Source organism: Mustela nigripes, chromosome 16, assembly GCF_022355385.1.
Source record: "Mustela nigripes isolate SB6536 chromosome 16, MUSNIG.SB6536, whole genome shotgun sequence".
Classification (NCBI taxonomy): domain Eukaryota; kingdom Metazoa; phylum Chordata; class Mammalia; order Carnivora; family Mustelidae; genus Mustela; species Mustela nigripes.
Window position 1 is genome coordinate 49699368 of NC_081572.1, and position 22730 is coordinate 49722097.

General features: G+C 41.7%; 1 protein-coding gene across 1 annotated transcript in view; it reads right to left on the reverse strand.

Annotated features, from left to right (window-relative positions):
• Positions 1-14649: 14649 nt before the first annotated feature.
• ITGAE (integrin subunit alpha E) overlaps positions 14650-22730 on the reverse strand; it is a 63956-nt gene continuing 55875 nt past the window's right edge. Inside the window, exons 28-31 of the mRNA XM_059378507.1 lie at positions 22541-22636; positions 21317-21412; positions 16471-16584; positions 14650-14951 (exon numbers count right to left, since the gene is read on the reverse strand). Of these exons, the coding sequence (XP_059234490.1) occupies positions 14856-14951; positions 16471-16584; positions 21317-21412; positions 22541-22636 (402 nt within the window). The 3' untranslated portion in view covers positions 14650-14855. The remainder of the gene's footprint in view (positions 14952-16470; positions 16585-21316; positions 21413-22540; positions 22637-22730) is intronic.

Sequence of the window (22730 nt, forward strand, 5' to 3'; positions counted from 1 at the left end):
AGCTTTAGTGTGCATGGGAATCATTTGGAGGCAAAATGCAAATCCCTGTGCCCTGCCTCTGATATTTTCATTCCCTAAGTCTAGGATGGAGCCTGGGGATCTGTATTTTGCTCTCAAACTGTCGTTTGGGAAGCACAGATCTTTAAACCTTTTCTTCAAATTCAAACACCGTTTCCTCAAAAGGTGTATTCTTATTACCATCCCACCAAAAGTGGTCCCCTACCCCAGTCACTTTCTACCCCGTTTCCCCTTCTTTTTTTTTTTTTTAAGATTTTATTTATTCATTTGAGAGAGAGAGCCCAAGCAGTGAGACATGCAGAGGGAGAGGGAGAAGCAGGCTCCCCGCTGAGCAGAGAGCATGATGTGGGGCTCGATCCCAGGACCCCGGGACCATGACCCGAGCCAAAAGGCAGATGCTTAATCCACTGAGCCACCCAGGCACCCCCTGTTTCCCCTTCTTATTCCCTGAAAACACTTGTCATTCTTGCCTAGGATCTGGTTTACTTATTGACTGTGTCCACTGCTAAGACCATAAGCTCTTGGAGCATGGGGACCTTGCCTTTGGACATCTGTGTCTGATGTCCTCTGCTGTATCTGCCATATATTAACTCAATACATATTTGTCAAGTGTGTGAACAAACTCAGCTCCGATTTTTTAAACAGGGAGGGATTTGGAGCTGCCGTCCTGTCCCAGTCATGACTGGGGATTTTAGAAGCTGGTATCGTCCTGGGGGGAAGGTTTGGGAATTGTCACCGACCTCACTTCCTCACTCTCCCACCAGCCTCTTCCTCAGCGCTCCTTTCACGTGGCTCTCCAGTACTCAGGGGAGAGGCAGCCTCAATGGAGTGACATCACACCTGTGAAGATTCTATCGAACTGAGTCCACGAGCAAAGTAGCCTTTCAGGGTCTCAAGATCTGGCTTGAAGAAGAGCTTGAGGCTGAAAAACACCCCCACAGGGCCCCTTATCCTTGCATAAGCTGCATATAAGATGGTGCCACAATGGGTCTCTCCACTTCCCGAACTGATTTCCAGGCTTTGTGGCCTGGACTATTTATTCTGCTGTGAGACCCCCAGAGACACAGGCCTTCATTTCTCGGGTTGGGTAACTGAGGACCCAGGTCATTGGTCAGAGCTCACAGCTAGCCCCAGTGCAGGGCACTCACCCCTGTTCTTGCTTGCTCAGCCTCTCCATGAGTACGTACGTACTGTGTGCTGCTGCTAAGGCTGAAATGCAAAGCCCCCCGTCCTCTGTATGTCGTTCGTCCCGACTGCCGCTCTGGCTTTAGAGAAGGGGCTCTGCTCTTATTTGCAGTATGGGCAGCCCTTCCTGAACCCCCCATGACTCAGCGAAGACCAGGCTGCAGTTTCTGATAGAACTGTCATAAAGCTTTAGGGGCCACATGCGGTAGAACTGGAAGAGAAAGGGCCACTCTTGGGGTCAGGCCAGACCCCTCCTGTGGGTTCCCTCATAGCACAGCTTCTTGGACTCCGAGGTCCAGACCCATCAGTGGGTCATGATACCCACATACTGGGTCACAAACAGCATATCCCCTGCTCAAAAGAGGAAGAGAGAAAGGGAAAGAGAGAGAGAAGTATCCGTGTGCTTATTAAAGAAGCAAGTGTAGGCACAGTTTCATGAAACTGTTGTTTGGAGTATAGTGTGTGCATATGACTTGGAATGTATTTCTTCCTGGGGTCATGGTCAAAACACTGTGTGAAATGCTTCTGGAACACTGCAAACCCAAGGGTCTGCAATCCTCCACGTGGGAGGACGGCTCACCACCCCTACAAGTTCAGCTCGACACTCAATACACCTGAAGTGGGAGAAGGGGCCTAGGCTTTTTACATTTCCCTTATAAAATTCTAAGTCAGGGATGTTTCCAAAACTAAGACATATTCTCCACTTGAAAGAAAATTGCCTGTTGCTTTTGAGTGACAGGTTCTCCAGTTTCTACCTAACCCCATGGCCATAGTCTTAAGAGCCCCCAAGGTCCCTGTTCCACTGATCTTCCCCAGCAAGGGTGTCTCAGCACCCACTGCTTGCTCAGCCTTGTTCTGGATGCATTCCGTTTGTTGGCTTATTTAATCATCACAACCATAACGCCTACATGGTTGGTACAATCATTATCTTTACATTTCCCTAAGAGGATAGAAGTGTCTCTTAGTAAGCATCTGAGCCAGAATTTGAATCCAGGTGATCTGGTTCTGCAGCCCAAGCAATGATGTCCACTGTCACCGTAAGCACAGTGCTTTACAGTTTCCACATCAACTCATGTGACTCACTCTGTGAACCCAGCCAGAGAGGTAACTCTCAGTCCTATTGTGCATTTGATGGAACAAGGTCCTAGATCACCTGAGAAGCTATGGTAGTCCTGGGTCTCCCAGCCATCCACTCAAGGCTCAGTCTTCTAGAACCCGGGGCTTTTCTGAATGACAGTGTGGAGCTCACACATTTGCCCTGCTACTGTGGAGGGAAGTCACTACTGAGGCCCAGCCATAGAGGGCTCCTCAAAGGACAACGGACTCTTTCATGATGCCATACCAGAGTGAGGGGCCATTCAAGAGAATGGGCATCATCTTTGGGAGCTCCCACTGCTGCTGGGGCAGAGAGCACTCTGGCATGCCAAGAACTGACTGAGTGCCTTGAAACTTCACTTCCTGTCAGGGGTTAGGGATGAATAGCCTGTCTTCAGAGTAGCCAAAACCCCTCCCTGCCTCACCACCATATACCTTCCCTCTCCTCTCCCAAAGGTGTCTACATGATGCTCCATTATAAGTGTTGTCCACTTGAAAGAAGGCTTGGCAGTGAGTGAATTTGTCTATTCTCATCTTGTACACAAGACTTTGTCTAGCTCAGTGACCTAAGGTACCAGCAATAAAGTGATGGGGAATTAGAAAATGAATTTCTAAAGGGCCTTTTTCCTTTGTTTTTCATCTCACTTACTCCTAAGACCTGCCAACATTTTAAACCTATTGTTCTGTGTGGTTTGAACCCATTTCTGTGGCCATCTTGGTCTGTTCTGTGTCCTGAGATAATCACTAGTTAAAAATATGATGGATCCTCAGGGTGCTTGGGTGGCTCAGTTGGATGAGTATCTGACTTGATTTTGGCTCAGGTCATGATCTCCAGGTCCTGGGATCCAGCCCTGTTAGGCTCTGTGCTCAGTGGGAAGTCTTGAGGATTCTCTCCCTCTCCCTCTATTCCTACCCACCCCCCAACTTATGTTCTCTCTCTCAAGAATAAATAAGTAAATCTTTAAAAAAAAATGGCAGATTCTCAGGTGTTAAAATTGAAACAGGCAGAGCCTCCATGTGTCCCCCCAAAGAAATGTGTTAGACTCTTTAGTTAGTGGAATTCAGGCCCTCCTGACTCTGATTTCAACCTTTTCCCCATACCATTCTCTCTTCCTTCTCCTATGAATTTTAGAGATTATAAGGGAGGAAGCATAGTGCAATAGAGTGAACCTTAGAGGCAGGAGAATTGCAAGGAAATCACCCCTTTAATCAAGAAAAACCCATTCTGTAGGAGATGAGAAGGAGTTTCTAGGAGGGAAACCATGGGCTGGCTGCAGGTGGGTGGCACTACTGTGTTTCCATCAGAGGCCTGGAGGTATCACTCGGTCACCCTGCGGCCTCCAAAGACACATGGTTTCCTCCTTTTCTCTCCAGCCCTAGTAAGGCTTCTCCCAGTATTAGAGCTTTTCCTTTAGTCTGAGGAGACTAACAAACCCAGAAAATGTTCTCCCCGAAATTAAAGGAAGACAAAGAGACATTAAAAACCTCACAAATTCCATAAAATAATATGGTTCTTGGAGGTTCAGATATTACTTACACATAGTGAATGTGTTTCTGCTTCCCACCACCAAGGAGAGGAGGGTTCATCATGCAGGGCCTAGAGGTAGAAGATTTGAGTCTATGCTGGAGCACAAAAGGAGATCACAGCAATGTAAGAAAGGCCTTTGAGGACCATCTGCAGACCTGGCCTTTCTTCAGAGTCCCAAGTCTCCTGGATGGCACAGAAGGGACAGGAGTGGGAAAGGCATGGTGTGGAAAGGGTTTTACAAAAGGTCCCACAAACCACGGGGTGCCTGGGTGGCTCAGTGGGTTAAAGTCTCTGCCTTCAGCTCAGGTCATGATCCCAGGGTCCTGGGATCAAGCCCTGCATTGAGCTCTCTGCTCAGCAGCAAGTCTGCTTTCCCCCACCCCGACCCCTGCCTGCCTCTCTGCCTACTTGTGACCTCTGTCTGTCAAATAAAATAAATAAATAAATCTTTAAAAAAGAAAAGGTCCCACAAATTTCTCCTTTTTCTTTTGCTCTGATAATCCTGCTATGAAAACACATTCCGTTAATAGACATTACTGGTCCATTTAAGAAGTAGCAGATGCATTATTAATGTCATTTCAATATGGTCAACAGGAAAAGGAAGATCCTCTCTGTGGGAAGCATTTTTGAGTCCATCAGTGGCTCCCATGACCCATCTTAATTGATGCGTTGTTATTCATTACTTAGTTTTCAAAATGCAACCTGGGGGAAAACTCTGTGCAGATATCAAGTGCTTAAAAGAGTAGACTTGGGGCGCCTGGGTTGCTTGGTGGGTTAAAGTCTCTGCCTTCGACTCAGGTCGTGATCCCAGGGTCCTGGGATCGAGCCCCGCGTTGGGCTCTCTGCTTGGCGGGGAGCCTGCTTCCTCCTCTCTCTCTCTGGCTACTTGTCATCGCTGTCTGTCAAATAAATAAAGAAAATCTTTGAAAAAAAAAAAATAAAGCCTCTGCCTTTGGCTCAGATCATGATCTCAAGGTCGTGGGATCAAGTCCCACATCAGGCTCTCTGCTTGGCAGGGAGCCTGCTTCCTCCCCTCTCTCTCTCTGCCTGCCTCTCTGCCTACTTGTGATCTCTCTCTCTCTCTCTCTCTGTCAAATAAATAAAATCTTTAAAAAAGAAAAAAAAAAAAGAGTAGACTCAAATGTTGGTCCACTGAGCACCGAAAAGGATAAAGATTCAAATTCAAGTCAACCAACTCTACCACGGTATGTCTTAGAGCAAGCTCATCTTGTTCTTCCTCCTGCTCCCTACAGTGCTTTCTCCCACAGACCTTCATGAAATTCCTCATATCCATCCGCTCCACTCTGCTCCGTTCTCAAATTCACAGAACTAAAGTAGTAGCGAAATGAAAATGAGCAGGAAATCCTCGCATAAAAATCGTACTGTGAGTAGTTGTGTCTTCCCACAGTTCCTTATACACAACTCTTCCTTAAGTTATTCTTTATTGCAATTACCATCCCCACCTGCTCTCCAGCCTCACAAGCTCCATTAGACACACTCTGCTTCAGCCGAATTGGCTCGCATGCTTTACCGCATCCTTCATTTTCCAGCCTCCAAGCTTTTGCCCACGGCTGGTCTCCCCTCAGTCCTCCATGGCTTCAAGGGGTCTGTCTCCTTCATGAAGTCTTCCAGAATCAATCCCTCAAGTTCTCTAAATTCCCGAAGGACAGGACCTGCACAATTTAGGGAGTTACCATTGGGTATATATCTGTCATATAGGATTTTGAGTGGAGGAAGAGGCTTTAGCACTCTTTATACAACAGGCTTCATGAAGGAGGTGGTCATGGAGCCTTGTGGAGTGGTAAGAGAGGGGGGACAAGGAAGAAGGAAAGAAGGAAGGAAGGACTGATTCCTGATCACCCTGCCTCTGGCCATTAGCCTGAATATTTGAAGTCTCTGAGGACAGAGTGACTCAGCTTTTATTTTTGTGTGCGTATTCATAGAAGATTTCAGAGATAATTCTGCCAGAGCATTAAGTTAAATTTGTCTCCTGAAGCAACTTCTTCGTCATCAAGATTCCAAGTCTGTCTTAAGGCCTATCCATGGACAAAGTATAATCAGATGAACAAGCTCTGTTCTCACAACTAGTATCTTCTAGGGGGTGACTCTTGCATGAAAGTCATCTAGACTGCTTGCCAAAAAAGCAGATTTTGGGGGCCCGAGCTGGACCAGAGCATCAAGAGCCTTTAGTGGACAAGGCTAAGGAACCTGAAATGCTGAGCTCCACCTGTACCTCTTGTGCCCAGTGAAGCCTGAAAACCACCACTCACCCAGGGCTTTCACCGTAGCCTTGCCAAGTCTGTCAGGAAGATATTCTGGGAAAAGTCATTAGATTTGGAGATCTGCTGCTGTTCCAACAGCTCTGCTATATACCAGACCTGTGGGGTTGTTTCTTCCTCCATAAAACAGAGCTAAAACAGAGTGATCGTTAAAATTAGCTGCACATGTACAAAGCCCAAAACACTGCTTTTCTTAAATGGACCAAAACATATAACGTAGGAGGTCTATGAAGTTGGATGAAAAATGTTACATATTTTGTTCCTGCTCTTTAACTGAAATTTAACATTTCCTTTAATTATGAATGTAGGCAACAAACCATAGCAATGTTAGCAATATCTGTATCTTGGCACCAATAGAAATTACAGCTACCTTTCCACATTACAATGATTGCAGATATCTCAAAATACATTGTAAGCTCATCACTACTTTGAAAGAAGGGTAGATATTAGACCTGATGCTTCAACACTTTAATAAAGAAACACATGTATCTCCGTAAGAATTTTTATTTTTTTTTTAAAGATTTTATTTATTTTACTTGACAGAGAGAGAGATCACAAGTAGGTAGAGAGGCAGGCAGAGACAGAGGGGGAAGCAGGCTCCCTGCTGAGCAGAGAGCCCGATGCGGGGCTCGATCCCAGGACCCTGAGATCATGGCCCGAGCCGAAGGCAGCGGCTTAATCCACTGAGCCACCCAGGTGCCCAAGAATTTTTAAATAGTCTGAGTATTATATTTCAATATAATTGGTTATGTGTAAACTTTTATTGTACATATTCAAAAACAAGCTGATGGATGGATAGATGGGAAAATATGTGATGAGGCGAGCCTAGTGTAAAATGTTAATGGAAGAAACTAGATTCAACTCTTCATAGTATGATGTTGGGAAAAAGTCTGAAAAGTGGTCCCTGTGTTTCACCAGAGGGGTCTATGACACAGAAACAAGTTAGAAACCCCTGACTTAGAGGTATTAGTGTCCTTCACTAGCTAGCTGATCCACAGGGCGAGTTCATCACTGGGCAAAGTCCCCCAAGTCCCAGTGTAAAGTGCCAGGAGTTAGGCTGGTAGCTTCTTCCTAGACTTCGATATCTCCAAGGTTTGCAGGACCAAAATGGTTCAGCAGTGTTTTCTCCCACCCCAGTGCTCCAACCTTCATCTCTGACCTCACAGCTCTAAAGAGAAAAAAGGTTACCCCAGAGTAGGACACTAGTCAAACCCAGAAACCAAGGCCAAGATCCCAAGAACATCTGCCAGCACTCTAGGCAGGGTGAGTCCAGGCCCCTTTCCCAGGCCCTGGACAGGAGAGGAGACATCTCCAGGGACCACATCTTCAATCACCTCCCTCCCAGCTCTGCCCTGAGGACTTCGACTGGCTATAGGGCCCCAGAATCCTCTTTTAAGGATAGAGGGAGAGGGAGGAGCAGAGCCTCCAGCGAGCTCTCCTGGAGGTTGGCATCATGGTCTTGGCTTCTTTGTGGTTCTTAGGAAGAGTTTCTCTTTTGGACAGACCACCAGTAAGGACTACTGCTTCCTAACACCCACCAGCACATTTGTATCACTCAGTTCCCCCATTCTGGAAGTCACATTGCTCCAATTCTGAGTCAAATCACCCTTACTCGCCCAGAGGCTTCTGAGTTCAGAGGGAGAAATACTTCTTTTACTTCTATCCCAGAAGATGGTGCAGTTCAGAAGAGCTAATGAGAAACTACCAGGGCCACATTTTAACTAGACAAGAAAGAAAAAGTAAAGCAGAGAGTGGGGGAAGAAGTCATCTTAGTTCATGGGAAAATACATGGTCTTACCAGCAAAGAAAGTAAACTAAAGCTGTGATTATACACCCATCGACCAAAGAAGTTAAAATGAAAAGAGATCCCAGAACATGTCCATGCTGCTAAACATGTAACATAGCTTAGTCCTTTTAGAAATCTCTTTGGCACCGTATAGCAATTACAAAAATGTCTTTAATTGCACTTTTGGAAGAAGTTGAAAGAGCCTCTTTAAAAGCTGTAAAGAGCTATGCAAATTTAAGTTATTAATTCCCCCAAAGACACATTATCTGAAAGTGTCACCTCTCCCTATCCACTTCACCCACATTTGGCAGCAGCACTTTTTCTGACACTGGTTCCTTGAAAATGGTCACAAATGGCAGAATATCTTATTCTATTTATGTAAAAGAAAACAAAACCCCAAAACTATATACTATCTGTATATACATGAATATTTACAAATGCACAGAATAAAGCCTGGAGGGATGTATGCTAAACCAGTTCATCCCAGCTTCTGAGGAGAGGCTTGGATGGGGCCGTGTGTGACAAAGGCAATTTTTCACCATTTTTTATTTTTTTAAGATTTATCTATTTGAGAAAGAGGAGGCATGCTCAGGAGGAGCAGAGGGAAACGGAGAGAAAATCTCCAGCAGATTCCACTGCTGAGAGCAGAGTCCGAGGGGGGCTTCACAACCCTGAGATCACTACCTGAGCTGAAACCAAGAGTCTGACGCTTAACAGACTATGCCACCCTGGTGCCCCAATTTTTCACTTTTTATTCTGATCTTACTATCAGAGTCTTATTATTTATGTACTTTTCAAAATATCCTTCTATTAATCAATCAAATGAGTTAACTAAAGTTTGGAATTGTCTATTAAGACAATTATCCAGCTACTTCCTGAACTCTGATATTGGAACTACTCTTCCTAAACTGATTCAATGTTTCCCTTGATTCCATTTACTAAATCAGTTCTTAAAGTAATGACAGGGCTGGCTGGCTCAGTTGGTAGAGCACGCAACTCTTGTTCTCAGTGTTGTGGTTTGGGCTCCATGCTAGGTAGAGAGATTACTTAAAAATAAAATCTTTAAAAAAAAATGGTAGACTTCTGGCACTATTACAAGATTTCTCATTACTAATTATAGCTAGGAGACCCAAAAATACCTAGATCCTGATCTTAAATGAATATCCCTACTTGCAGGGGAAGAGATGTACACAGAGCATACGCCATTTGTGGATAACATAAGGCTGCTGGGGTTGGCCATAAGAAGCATCCCTTTCTCAAAGGGGATCCCTCCTACACTGTTGGTGGGAATGCAAACTGGTGCAACCACTCTGGAAAACAGCATGGAGGTTCCTCAAAATGTTGAAAATAGAGCTACCCTATGACCCAGCAATTGCACTACTGGGTATTTACCCTAAAGATACAAACGTACTGATCCGAAGGGGCACGTGCACCTGAATGTTTATAGCAGCAATATCTACAATAGCCAAACTATGGAAAGAACCTAGATGTCCATCAACAGATGAATGGACAAAGAAGAAGTGGTATATATACACAATGGAATACTATGCAGCCATCAAAAGAAATGAAATCTTGCCAATTGCGACGACGTGGATGTAACTAGAGGGTATCATGCTTAGCGAAATAAGTCAATCGGAGAAAGACAACTATCATATGCTCTCCCTGATATGAGGAAGTGGAGATGCAACATGGGGAGTTAAGGGGGTAGGAGAAGAATAAATGAAACAAGATGGGATTGGGAGGGAGACAAACCATAAGTGATTCTTAATCTCACAAAACAAACTGAGGGCTGCTGGGGGGAGGGGAGTTGGGAGAAGGGGGGTGGGGTTATGGACATTGGGGAGGGTAGGTGCTATGGTGAGTGCTGTGAAGTGTGTAAACCTGGCGATTCACAGACCTGTACCCCTGGGGATAAAAATATATTATATGTTTATAAAAAATTAAAAAAATTATAAAAAAAAAAGAAGCATCCCTTTCTCAAAACTTAATTAGGCCTAAACAGTTGGCAGATTTAGGTTTTCACATCTGCTTGATGTCATCCCTCCAACAACCAAATCCAAAGTTCCGATGTTATCACAAGAGAAAAAGGTTATTTGAATCTGTACTCATTAAGACTATAATAGGGGAAATGAAAACAGAGAAATCACAAAGAGCATTTTCCCCATGCTGGTGTCAAGCTGACCTCATGTTGGTCCTTATCTGGTCAGGACAGTGGTCATGACCCACTGTCCTTAGATCTATACAAGTTTTGGCACTTCCTATTCCCAGGCAGAGGAGGGTGAACAGGAAATGGAAAATGCCTGGCCCTAGAAAGGCATCTTTCAGAATAAAGACAAGGCCTTGGCCCAAGCTATAGTACATGAATCTATAAAATCTAATCATGTCTCCTTATAAGTCTCTTCCCTTCTCAGACTGGTTCCTTATGTAGTCTCTTAACTACACTTGCATTGGCTTAACTCCAATCAGATCAGCACCGCTGTCAGTCACTAGATCATAGGTACACAGTATTGGGCTTGACTGTTATAATAAGAGTAGGGTCTTATTTGTAATAAAAAACTATAAAAGCAAGGGCTCTAAGTCACCTTTAACGCAGAAAATTTGGATGAAACTTCTAAGCCCAACAACAGAGAAATATTGAAGCAAACTTACCTCTTTTTTTGCCTTCAAAGGCATATCCTCTGAAATAACTCAAGAAATATAAGGAAGGGGGCGCCTGGGTGGCTCAGTGGGTTAAAGCCTCTGCCTTCGGCTCAGGTCATGATCCCAGAGTCCTGGGATCAAGCCCCACATTGGGCTCTCTGCTCAGCAGGGAGCCTTGTTCCCCCTGTCTCTCTCTGCCTGCCTCTCTGCCTGCTTGTGATCTCTGTCAAATAAATAAATAAAATTTTATATATATATATGTATGTAGGGCTGTAGCACTGGAAAGAGAGAATGATATAATAAAGGGACTATAAATATGAAGGAATTCCTGAAAGAAGTGAAGCAGCTGGAATCAAATCAACAGAAAAGTTGATCATGCCAAAGAGCCTAGTGATTTAACACAGGTAAAATAATAGGCTCCATGAGAAGTGGATGGGTTTTCCAACCAAGCCCCAGAAACTGCCCAAAGGCAGGATAGCAGAAAGTCAGGTCATGGGCAGGCTGTGAGGCAGGCAGTGGAGGTACACAGAGCAATCCCATTAACTTCTCAGAGCTCTACAACTTCTAGTCAAAGACATAAGGGTGAAAAGAGTATAAATATAAAAAGAATCCAAATCACCATTATTTCCGGATAGGATTTTCTCCTTTGAAAATCCAAGAGAATCAACTAAAAATCTATTAAAAAACAAAGTTCAGGGGACGCCTGGGTGGCTCAGTTGGTTAAGCATTTGCCTTCGACTCAGAGTCCTGGGATGCAGTTCCACATCAGGCTCCCTGCTTATCGAGGAGCCTGCGTCTCCTTCTGCCTGCCGTTCCCCCTGCTTGTGCGCACTCTCTCTCTGACAAATAAATGTATTTTAAAAGATTTCATTGATTTATTTGAGAGAGATAGAGAGAGCTCATGCATGAGCAGAGGGGTTGGGGAGAGGAAGAAGCAGACTCCCTGTTGAGCAGAAAGACTGATGTGGGACTTGATCCCAGAACCCTGGGATTGTGACATGAGCTGAAGGCAGATGCTTAACCAACTGAGCCACCCAGGCATGCTGACAAATCTTTAAAAAAAAAAAAATAGGAAAGAAAGAAATCTCAGCAAGTGGGGAAATGTCATATTTCTGATTAGGATACTGTAAAGAAAGCAATTCTTCCCAACCTAATCTGTACACTTAAACTAAAATCCTTAATTTAATCCTTAGATCAAAAGGCTTTATTTTAATCCGATCTTTAATCTTATCTTTCACAGATACTAAGAATTATCTGAAAAAATATAATCAGTAACTTTTCTTAAGAATGAAAATGTCCTATCAGGTATCAAAATTTACTGCAAAGTTATATGGATTAAAACTGGTATCAAAAACAGGACACCATTTTTCACAATGATCAGGTTAGCAAAATAGTTAAAAGTTTGATGGTGTCCAGTGATAGCAAGGTATATAGTGGAGGCAAGGTATACAGTGGCACTTCATATGCTCTAAGTGCAGGTATAAACTGGCAAAAATTTTTTGGAGGTTGACAGATGATGTTCCATTAGTTTTGGGTATACAACATAGTGATTCAACAACTCCACACGTTGTGCTTTGCTCACCCCAAGTGTAGCTACCATCTGTCACCATATGATGCTATTACAATACCATTGACTATAATCCCCATTCTGTGCTTTTCATTCCTGTGACTTATTTCATCTATCGAAATTTCAAATGCACATAATCTCTGAGCCAATAATTGTGCTAGGAACTTACCCATCAATATACTGGAAAAGCAAACAAGACCAGATACATGTTTAGAGAAGTTCATCATACCCTTTCTTTGTAATAAAAAAAGGAAACAGAAACAACCTAAATATCCACTTTGTTAAGCTTTTTTAAAATTTTTTTAAGTTTAATTTTTTTTAAGTTTTTTAATTGTTAAGTAAATACAACATAGTGTATTATAGAACTGTTAAAAAGATTGGGGTATGGGGCGCCTGGGTGGCTCAGTGGGTTGGGCCGCTGCCTTTGGCTCAGGTCATGATCCCAGGGTCCTGGGATCAAGCCCCGCATCGGGCTCTCTGCTCAGCAGGAAGCCTGCTTCCCCCTCTCTCTCTGCCTGCCTCTCTGCCCACTTGTGATCTCTGTCAAATAAATAAATAAAATTAAAAACAAAAACAAACACAAACAAAACAAAACAAAAAGATTGGGATATATCTGCAGATATTGCTATTAAAAGGTACCTAGAATCTACTAGATGAAAAAGCAGGAGGTGGGACACTACACACTACATACAATGTAATTCCATTTATATATTTATATTTCTAAACATATATATATATATATGTCTAGAGAGATATATGTAGATATATTTAGTTATATTTAGATATATTAGATATATTTAGATATATATTTAGATATATCTAAATATATCTAGAGAAGAGAGAAAGTAAGTTTATGTTGGTATATTCATAGGAATTTTTTTTTAAAGATTTTATTTCTTTATTTGACAGACAGAGATCACAATCAGGCAGAGAGAGACAGGGGGAACAAGGCTCCCTGCTGAGCAGAGAGCCCAATGTGGGGCTTGATCCCAGGACTTTGGGATCATGACCTGAGCCGAAGGCAGAGGCTTTAACCCACTGAGCCACCCAGGCGCCCTCACAGGAAATATTTTTAAAGGAACAGCTAAAAATTTCTTAACAGTGGTTGCATTTGGAAAGAAATTGGGGGTGGAGAGGAAAGGGAGACTTACTTTTCCTTTTTTAGACACCTTTGTGCTCTTTTGAATTTATCATTTGCAAAATGCTAGAAAATGTTCCTTCAATTGTGGTACTGGTACAAGAACAAACAGATCAGTGAAACAAAATTAAGTTTCCAAAATTTATATGTATATATATGAATTTCACAAGGAGTAACAGCAGAATTTCACATTAATGACCATTTCAATAAATGACATAGGGACAACTATTATTCATTGGAAATCTTATAATGAGACTCAAGGTCAATAACAAAACAGAAACCACTCTAGGTATTTCAAGCAGAAAGGGATTTAATAGAGAGAGTTAGGTTTCAAATTTGTCAGGAGGGCTAGAAAATAAAAACAGGAGAGTTGGTATGACCCAGAGGTCAGGAGTTGCAGGAAGCTGCCACCACTGCTGGAGGCCACAGCCAAAAGAAAGACTTCTCTATCTTTCCACCTTCCAGTCTTATGGCAAGTGCCTCTCACTGCCAAAACCTAAACTAGAAACCCACCTGCAAGGGAGGAAATGTTTAGTCTTTTAACCCCTGTGATATAGGAGTGTAGAAAAGCAAAGGAGGTGGAAAGTTAGTCATGCTTCTGGGAGAAAACAAACAAAATGAAAAATGAAAAAACAAAATCCAGTCCCTAATTCATACCTTATACACATATACATTTCAGAAAAAAAAATAAAATTTAAAAGAAATAATGAAAGCATCTGAATTAAAGATAAGGATCACTTTGTACATTATATACTGATTTAATTTTTATGCGATAACTTTTATGATACATGAAAAGAAAGATTTCTCCACTGTAGGGTTAAGAGTATGGAGATGAGTCAAGTTTTAACATAGGGCATAAAGATAAAATAAGATACTAAGAACAAAGTCAGCCTGTAACAAGGCCCTAATCTGTGCTCCCAACTCTCAGGCCAGTTCCATCTCCTCCTGTGGAAGAGTGCTCTCTCCTAGTGACAGTATTTACTGAGCAACAAAAGTCTCCTAAGCAATTCGCTAAGCAGGAAGCTGGGTAAGGATTAGCACAGTGCATTATTTAAATAGATATACTCATACATATAACAGAAATGAAACTACAGAACAAAGTCTTGGTTTTCTCTTCACCTCCCTAGTTCCTGTTTTGGTGACTTTTTTTTCTACTTTTTACATTTGTTACAGGTGGTGCTTTTCATGGCCTGATTTGAAATAATAGACAACATCTTAGGATCTTGAAAATGCTAGACTAGGAAAAGCTTCTGACCACTGTCCCCCAAGATGTACTTTGTAGAAGACCACATTGGGAAACATTAATAGAAATGCCAAGAAAAAGCATTCTTAGGCAAATAAGGTTGGAAATTGCTATACCTTCTCTTGGGGAAAAAAATCACAAAGTATATTTCTGTATTAAAGGCACGTCTGTAAAGAAAACAGTTTAATTTTATTTAATATTAGATATTTCCCAAGTTTATTTTCTGCAAAACATACAAGCACTTTTGGTACAATGTATGGTTAAAAAACAATATTCCTCAAACAATTTGTTAGATTCTACTCTAGATCATCCTTAAAAAAAAAAAAATGACAGAAGACTGGTTGATGTTCTTTCCCCAAAAATGAGGAAGCTGGTCCTAATCGTCTTCTGTGAGCAGATTTTCTGATTTCAGTTGAGTCTTCCTTATGTTCTCCAAGTTCAGGTTTTGGTATTTTCTTTTAAAAAAGCCACACTAAAACAAACAAGGGGAAGTCCCATTACAGACCTAAGATACCCACTTGTTTCAGAAAACCATTATCTAGTTGTTGCCAAAATAGCTCCTATACTCCTCTGCTTTTCATGCCTCCTCTGAATCTCTCCCTGATTATGTGATCCTTCAGGATCTGGTATTTTTTTCTTTTTTTCCTTTAAATCAGGAACTATTATATTTTTAAAAAATTTTTTAATTTAAATTCAGTTAACTAACATATAGTACATCATTAGTTCTTGATGTAGTGTTCCGTGATTCATTAGGGGCATATAATACCCAGGGCTCATCACAGCAGGTCCCCTCCTTAATGCCCATCACTCAGTTACCCCACCCCCCACCTCCTCCCTTCTGTGACCTTCAGTTTGTTTCCTGGAGTCAAGAGTCTCTCGTCATTTGTCTCCCTCTCTGATTTCTTCCCATTCACTTTCCCCTCCCTTCCCCTATGGTCCTCTTCACTATTCCTATGTTCCACATATGAGTGCAACCATACAATAACTACGTTTCTCTGACTGACTTATTTTACCTAGCACGACGCCCTTCAGTTCCATCCACGTTGATGTAAATGATAGGTATTCATCCTTTCTGATGGCTGAATAATATTCCAATGTATATATGGACCATATCCTCTTTATCCATTCATCTGCTGAAGGACATCTCGGCTCCTTCCACAGTTTAGCTATTGAGGACCTTGCTGCTATGAACATTGGGATACATGTACCCCTTCTTTCCACTACATCTGTACAAGATCCATCTTAAATGCTGCCTTTCCACAAGCCTTTTCTGGTACCCATTCTCCAGTCAGAAGTGAAAAATCACTTTCCTCTTATGTCTCCAAACTCCTTAACCTTTTTAACTTAACTAATTCTAGAAGTATTATAGTTTTGGCTGTAATGCATCTTATTTACGTAAAAATATGCAGCCTACTATGGATAGTATGGCCTCCTACATCAAGAAACTCACAGTCTAGGAGCACTTGGCTGGCTTAGTGACTCTCGATCTCAGGGCTGTAAGTTTGAGCCTCATGCTGGGTGTAAAGATTGCTTAAAAATAAAAAAGTCTTAAAAAAAAAAAACTCACAACCTAGTAGGAACAAAAATAATTAAAATACAGTGTGATGCCTGCCACTTGGAAGGGTTTCCAGAAAACAGCATGTTCACAGGAAAAGCATATAACTCAGCTTAGAGACTGAGGAATCTCTGGGCTGAGATTTAAGGAAGAGTGTGAACAAGGTGGAAAAGTGGGGAAAGGCATTGGTGTGGAGGGATAGCAGTATAGACAGCAAGCACAGAAACACAAACTTACTGTTCCATGTGTTCAGAGGAAAAAGTGAGACTTAAGGGTGGAGAGGGGCAGAGGCCACAGAGTGAGAGTCATGAAAGCAGCAAAAAAGTTTGAATGTTAAAACAGGGGAAGGAAAGTAAAGGATTTAAGTAGGGTAATGATCATATATGTTTTAAGAAAATCTCTCTGTACTCTGATATTTCACACGAGTAGAACTGACCTGGAATAGGATGATTATAATCAGAGTCAAAGCCAGAAGGCCACAACCACTGCTTATAATAATGATAACGAAGACAGGCAAATAACGCTCCTCTTTCAGGAAGATGACTGTGATCTGGAACAAGACAAGGAGATCATCCAATAAGTCTGCTAAAGGAGATGAGAATAAAACTCTACATGTTATTTTAAGGAACAAAATAGAACTTGGCAACATTCTGTATATTGACCGAGGCTGACAGTAAAACGAAAAGCTAAACATTTCTTGATTGCATCATCTAAAATTATCTAAAGAGACTTCCAGTTTCTGATCCTGCATGTGGAGTGCATGATGGGCACCACCCCATACTAACAAGTACAAAGCTGAACAGACTGAAAAATCAACAACTCTTGAGTTTCTAAGAGAGGGAAGACACTTGGCAAACTGCTGCCTCTAAGACTGGTAAGGGAGAAAGACAAATATAGGGAGTAGAGTCTTCCCAGTGCTGGTGTATGAAAATCTGATCTGTAATCAATGAATTATAAGAAGCTCAATACTGACAACTCTCAGAGTTAAAAACCCAAGGGAACCCAGTCATAATGGAGCCCCCACAATACTATAAGGCTTTCTTCCAGGAGCTTTACCAGGTTCCTACAGTAAATACTGGAGAAAAATCCCTGGGGTGCCTGGGTGGCTCAGTGGGTTGAGCCGCTGCCTTCGGCTGGGGTCATGATCTCAGGGTCCTGGGATCGAGTCCCGTATCAGGCTCTCTGCTCAGCAGGGGCCTGCTTCCTCCTCTCTCTATGCCTGCCTCTCCATCTAGTTGTGATTTCTCTCTGTCAAATAAATAAATAAAATCTTAAAAAAAAAAAAAAATAGAAGAAAAGAAAAAAAAAAAGAAAAATCCCTTTGTGCTTCTGGCAAGGGGAGAAGAAAAGGAATCATTTTGAAATAGGCCAGAGCACTCTGTCTGGCCTACCCTCAGGGGAAACTAGTTAATTAGAGCCTAACCTGCTAAGGTATTACCAGGGCCTAACTAACCTGGGGTAAGGGAAATACCCAACTCAAGCCCATTCTAGGGATCCTCCTGTCCCATCTAAGGGGGTTGAAAAAAAATGAGAAATACTTGTGAAGTTCACAGCCCAGAGGCATAGGTTCACTAAAAGACTGAAACCTAATCATAGAATAGTAGAGCACTTCCCCTCCCCACACCTCACCACATTAGTAAAGACCTATTTACAGCAGTTCTTTTTACCTGGTACATCATGTCCAGCTATCAAGAAAAAATTATCAGAAAAAAAAAGAAAAGAAAAAAATTATAAAACATACAAAAAATACAATTTGAAGACACAAAGCAAGCATCAAAGCCAGACAGAGAAAGGATATTTGAATTATCGGACCTGAAATTTAAAACGACTATGATTAATATGGTAAGGGCTCTAATGGATAAAGTAGACCGCACGTAAGAACAAAGACAAAGAACAGAGAGGTAATTAAGCAGCGATGGAAACCCCAGGAAAGAACAAGACAGAAAGACAGACAGAAAGAAAGAAGGAAAGAAAAGAACCAAAAGATATACTAGAGATTTTTTAAAAAAACACTGTAAGAGAAATGATGAATGCCTTTGATGAGCTCATTAGTAGACTGGCATGGCTGACGAAAGAATCTCTGAACTAGGTACACGAAAAGAATCCAGGAAAAGCAAAGGGAACAAACACTGGATGGAAAAAACACACCAACAACAGCACAATAAAATTATCTAAGGAACAAAATACTTCCAATTATTTTGTTCTGTCAGGAGATCTGTTAAGGATTCTTTGACAGTTTTAACAGAAGTCTCAGAGAATTACAATCTCTAGGTTTTAGAGGACACTGAAAGATAGAAAATCAGTTCTACACCAGCTATGCCACTCTGTGTCCTTGAGCCCCAAGCTCTTCTTCAAAATGATGACTGATTTCAAATAATCTCTATGTCCTTTTCAACTCTGTTCTGACAGCTCTTTTGACCTTGCACAAATCCCACATGAAATATATCACAGAGACACTGGTCTGCTCGTCACCAAACTAAAGTGTATGTTACCTCAAAGACATGATAATAAATGCAAAAGGGCCCCCATGTACACTCCAGCTGACCCTTCGACAACACGGGTTTGAACTGTATAGGTCTGCTTATATGCAGATTTTTTTGGATAAACACAGTACTGTAAATGTATCTTTTATGATTTTCTTAACATTTTCTTTTCTCTAGCTTACTTTATTATAAGAACAGAGTATTTAATATAATAAGGCTTCTGGTTCACAGTATCCTATTAGTAAAGTTCTGGGGGAGTTAAAAGTTATACATGGGTTTTTGACTATGAGGGGAGTTGACACCACTAACCCTCGTGTTGTTCAAGAGTCAGATATACTTACAGAGTTCTTCTATCAGAAGCCAACTCCCAGCATTGTTGTCTAAAGGCTGTCTTAATTTTAGGAGTCTAAGCCCTCTTCTCATTAACAGGACTCACCTGAAAAGCTCAGGGGACACTGCTTCCCAAGTGAGACTCAGTTATGGCCTTCCCATGGCCAGAGCTTCCCAGGACTTAAGTGGGGCCAGAGGGCCACCAAGACTTCTCTGCCTGCCCAAAACACTGAGCTCCTTTCATGCACATGTTTAGGCACCAAGGTCAGGAGGCCTTTGGCAATCATTTCTACATGAGTTGGAAAGGTGGACAAATTTACCTTTAAGATTTTTTTTATTTCTGTGCGTGTTCAAGTATGCACTTATGCAAGCAGGGAAAGGCAGAGGAAGAGGGAGAGAATCTTTAGTGGACTCTGTGCTGAGCACAGAGACTGATGAGGGGTGCCATCCCTTGACCCTGAGATCATGACCTGAGCTGAAACCAAGAGCTGAATGCTCAACTAACTCAACCACTCAGGTACCCCTGAACAAATTCACCTTTAAAGCCTCTTCCAATTAAGTTATAAATGCCGGTTACTTCCTATAGTTGACCCTCCAGGTAACTATGTAATTCACATGTAGCTGAGGTTAATAGGAGTAAGTTCTGGGCCTTGCAAATAGGGAGGGAGCAAAGCAACAGAGAGGGAGGAAGAAAAAGAAGAAAGCTGGTTTTTCTTCTATGGAAGAGTGAAGTGGAGGGCAGTGGGGAAGGACTTGAGAATCTGGGTTTAGGAATGTAATGAAACAAGTCCCAAGGTCATAGTGATGTAACGGGACAGATTTCAGTAGAAGAAATGCTCCTCTTTCTCAAAGTCTCTTCCCCCTTTCCTCTTCTAAACCCACAAGTTCCAAATTTGACATAAAGCTACCCTGGTTAAGATGGAGAGAGAAACAGGACACAGAATACTAGTGCTTGTAGTCAAACACTGATGTGGTCTACCCAACAACCATTCTCTCCTTTTAATTTCTATTCAGAAATCATCACTGGTCTAAGCTAATCATGACAGAGCTATTCCCCTTTGCCAGTGACTGACATCAGAGCCAGTTCTCACTGAAAAGATGTATAGAAATAGTTCCTGGGAGTTTTTAGGAAAATTTCCCTCCCTGAAAAGGGAAGACACACTTAGAAAAATTCCTTTTGCATCTACTGATCTCTTGCTTCCTACTTTGTATCCTGCCATATGAAGAAACAGCACTGGGAAAGGTGGCATCTTTGTGCTGGCTACAAGGGAAGGTGGCACCAACACAGATGGTAGGGCACAAGATCCAAAGGAGCCAGGTCCTTGACCAGACAAATAACAGATGCCTTTATGGTACATTAGTGGAAGTCTTCCCTTACTTGCAGATAAAATGCACTTGGATACATAGCTATTTATACTCATAGGTTCACGCTACCTTATGTGCTTATTGTCAGTAACAACTTAATACTTTGCTTAGGATGCTGAATTTAAAGGAAGGAAAATAATTATTGGGAATCTATGTACAGAAATAAATGCATCACTAAGAGAGGTAAATAAATTATTTATAAATATGTGCATATACGAAACTGTTAATCGTAACACTCTTTGTGAAGAAATTAGGGACATGGTGGGGTGAGGAACCATTATTTTACATTTGATATTTTTCTGTGAGGCTTGGATTTTCTTGCTGGTTTGTTTGTTTTTTTTAAACTGGGCAGTGGGATAATGGAGCGATTCTTTCCTCCATATAATTTTCTGTATTAGAAATACTTAAAAATAAAAAGGAAATGTTATTTCTGACATGTCTGGAGAATTGTTCCTTTTTCCTCTTCCAGAAAAGAAATCAGAGGATCTAATATTTAGAAATCCAATGTCACTCTCTTGACATTCCCTCCAGTAATAATCATGCCTGACCAACGAGCCCACAGATGGATTATCTCTCAAGTTAGTCACTGCTGCCAGCTGACAATTAACCACATCTAGTTTAAGTGTGAACAAGATTATTTAGCTCACAGTCACAGACATCAAAGTGTGATTTGTGGTCACACTTTTGCAAAAGAAATCCCAAGAGTTCTCCTATTTAAAATTTATAAAAGAATTACACATTCCTGAGTAACTGGTTAATATAAACACTGACACTGTACACTAGGAAGGCTGTCAATGTATACAAAAGATAATAATTTCTCACTTAGCATATTTTAAAGATATATTTTTCAAATCAAAGTACACATAGCTGTTGATTAGAGCATAGTTATTTTGGCTTAGTCCTCTTATTCAATTGCCATTTCAAAGATGGAAACACTGAGGCAGAAGCTGACTAATTCAAGGTTCCAGAGGCAGATGGTGGTAGAGTCAAAATCAGAGGTGGCAAGACTGAAAACAGGAAGAGCTACCTGTACAGAGACTCGAAGGCTAGGCATAGTTTTCCCCAGAACACTGCTCAGAAAACCAGAAAATAGCCAGGGATTACCTCAGTTCTGTGGTTCTCTGCATTCAGCCCCTCATATAGAGATTTGTTGAAATAGATTTCACCAAGGATCTGCAGTTCATTTACACCTCTTGGTAACTGTGAGATGGAGGGTAGATAAAAACATATTTTAGACATAGACTTACTTTTTTTGAACAGTATCTTTTCCTTTAAACGTGTTCCTTCTCCTGTATTCCTTTGTCTAGTTAGCTGTCTTGGCAATCACAAAGTTACCAAAGCAAGAAACCTACAATCATTCCCCAATTTCTTTTCCTATACACTTTACCTCATGTCACAGCCTCACTCACCAGCCCCAATTCAGTTCTTGACAATTCTTTTTTTTTTTTTTCTTTCCTCACGTCTGTCCCTTTTCTCCATTCTTCATTGCTACTCCTTCAGTTCAGATATCATCATTCTTACCTGGATCACTGTGAGGAGTTAAACTTCATCCTAATGCCCACTTTAGAATGAGTGACCAGGAAATGCCTCTCTAAGAAGGTAACATCGGAGCTAAATATAAGAAACCATGCACATGAAGATACGGGGGAAGAACAGTGGGAGAAGGGAGAGCAGAGGCAAAGATCCTGTGGCCAGAATAATATTGGAGAAACAGAAAGGACAGAATAGCTGGAGTATACAAAGTGGGAAAGAGCCGAGTACTAGGAGATAAAGTTGAAGAAGCAGAGACTAGATCATGCAGTGCCTTGCAGGCCATTGAAAAAATATGTGTTTTACTTGGGGTGCCTTCAAATGTAACTTTTTTGTTTTCAGAGCCATGGCACAATGTTTACTTAAAATAGCTGTTATGTGAATAAAGATTTGTAGAAGGCGTGGCAAGAGCAGAGACAGGAGGAAAAAACAGCTTACTGCAACGGCCTGGGCAAGAGATGGTGGCCTGAACTACAACAGTAGCAGTGGAGATGGAGAGAAGTGAATGGATTTATAACATCTTTTGGAGGTGGAATGATGGGGCTTGGGGCTGGAATAGATGTGGGGATGTAAGAAAGGAAGGAGTCACAGCTATCTCCTAAGTTAAGTAACTACAGTCACTTACCCTAGTATATTACCCCAAGTAACTGTGTAAAGAACAGATTGGGGCAAAAGGTGAATCGAGACACCTGTTTTGGACATGTTACATTTGAGATGCTATTAACTTTTCTCGGACAGAGAGCCGATGCACATGAGCAGCAGAACAATCAAATCTGAAGCATTCGCCATCTCAAGTACCTGCTGAGACTGATTCAAGGAGAGCTCTGCAGCCACTGTTACATTTTCTTTATTTGAAGTGATGGTGCAGTTCACTGAATACCATTGGTCCACATACTGAAAAGGAAACTCTGATTACAGTTAAGCACTATCCCCTTTTGCGTGAAAAGGCAGAAAACCTAACAGTACGCAGAGGACGTTCAAGTTCCAG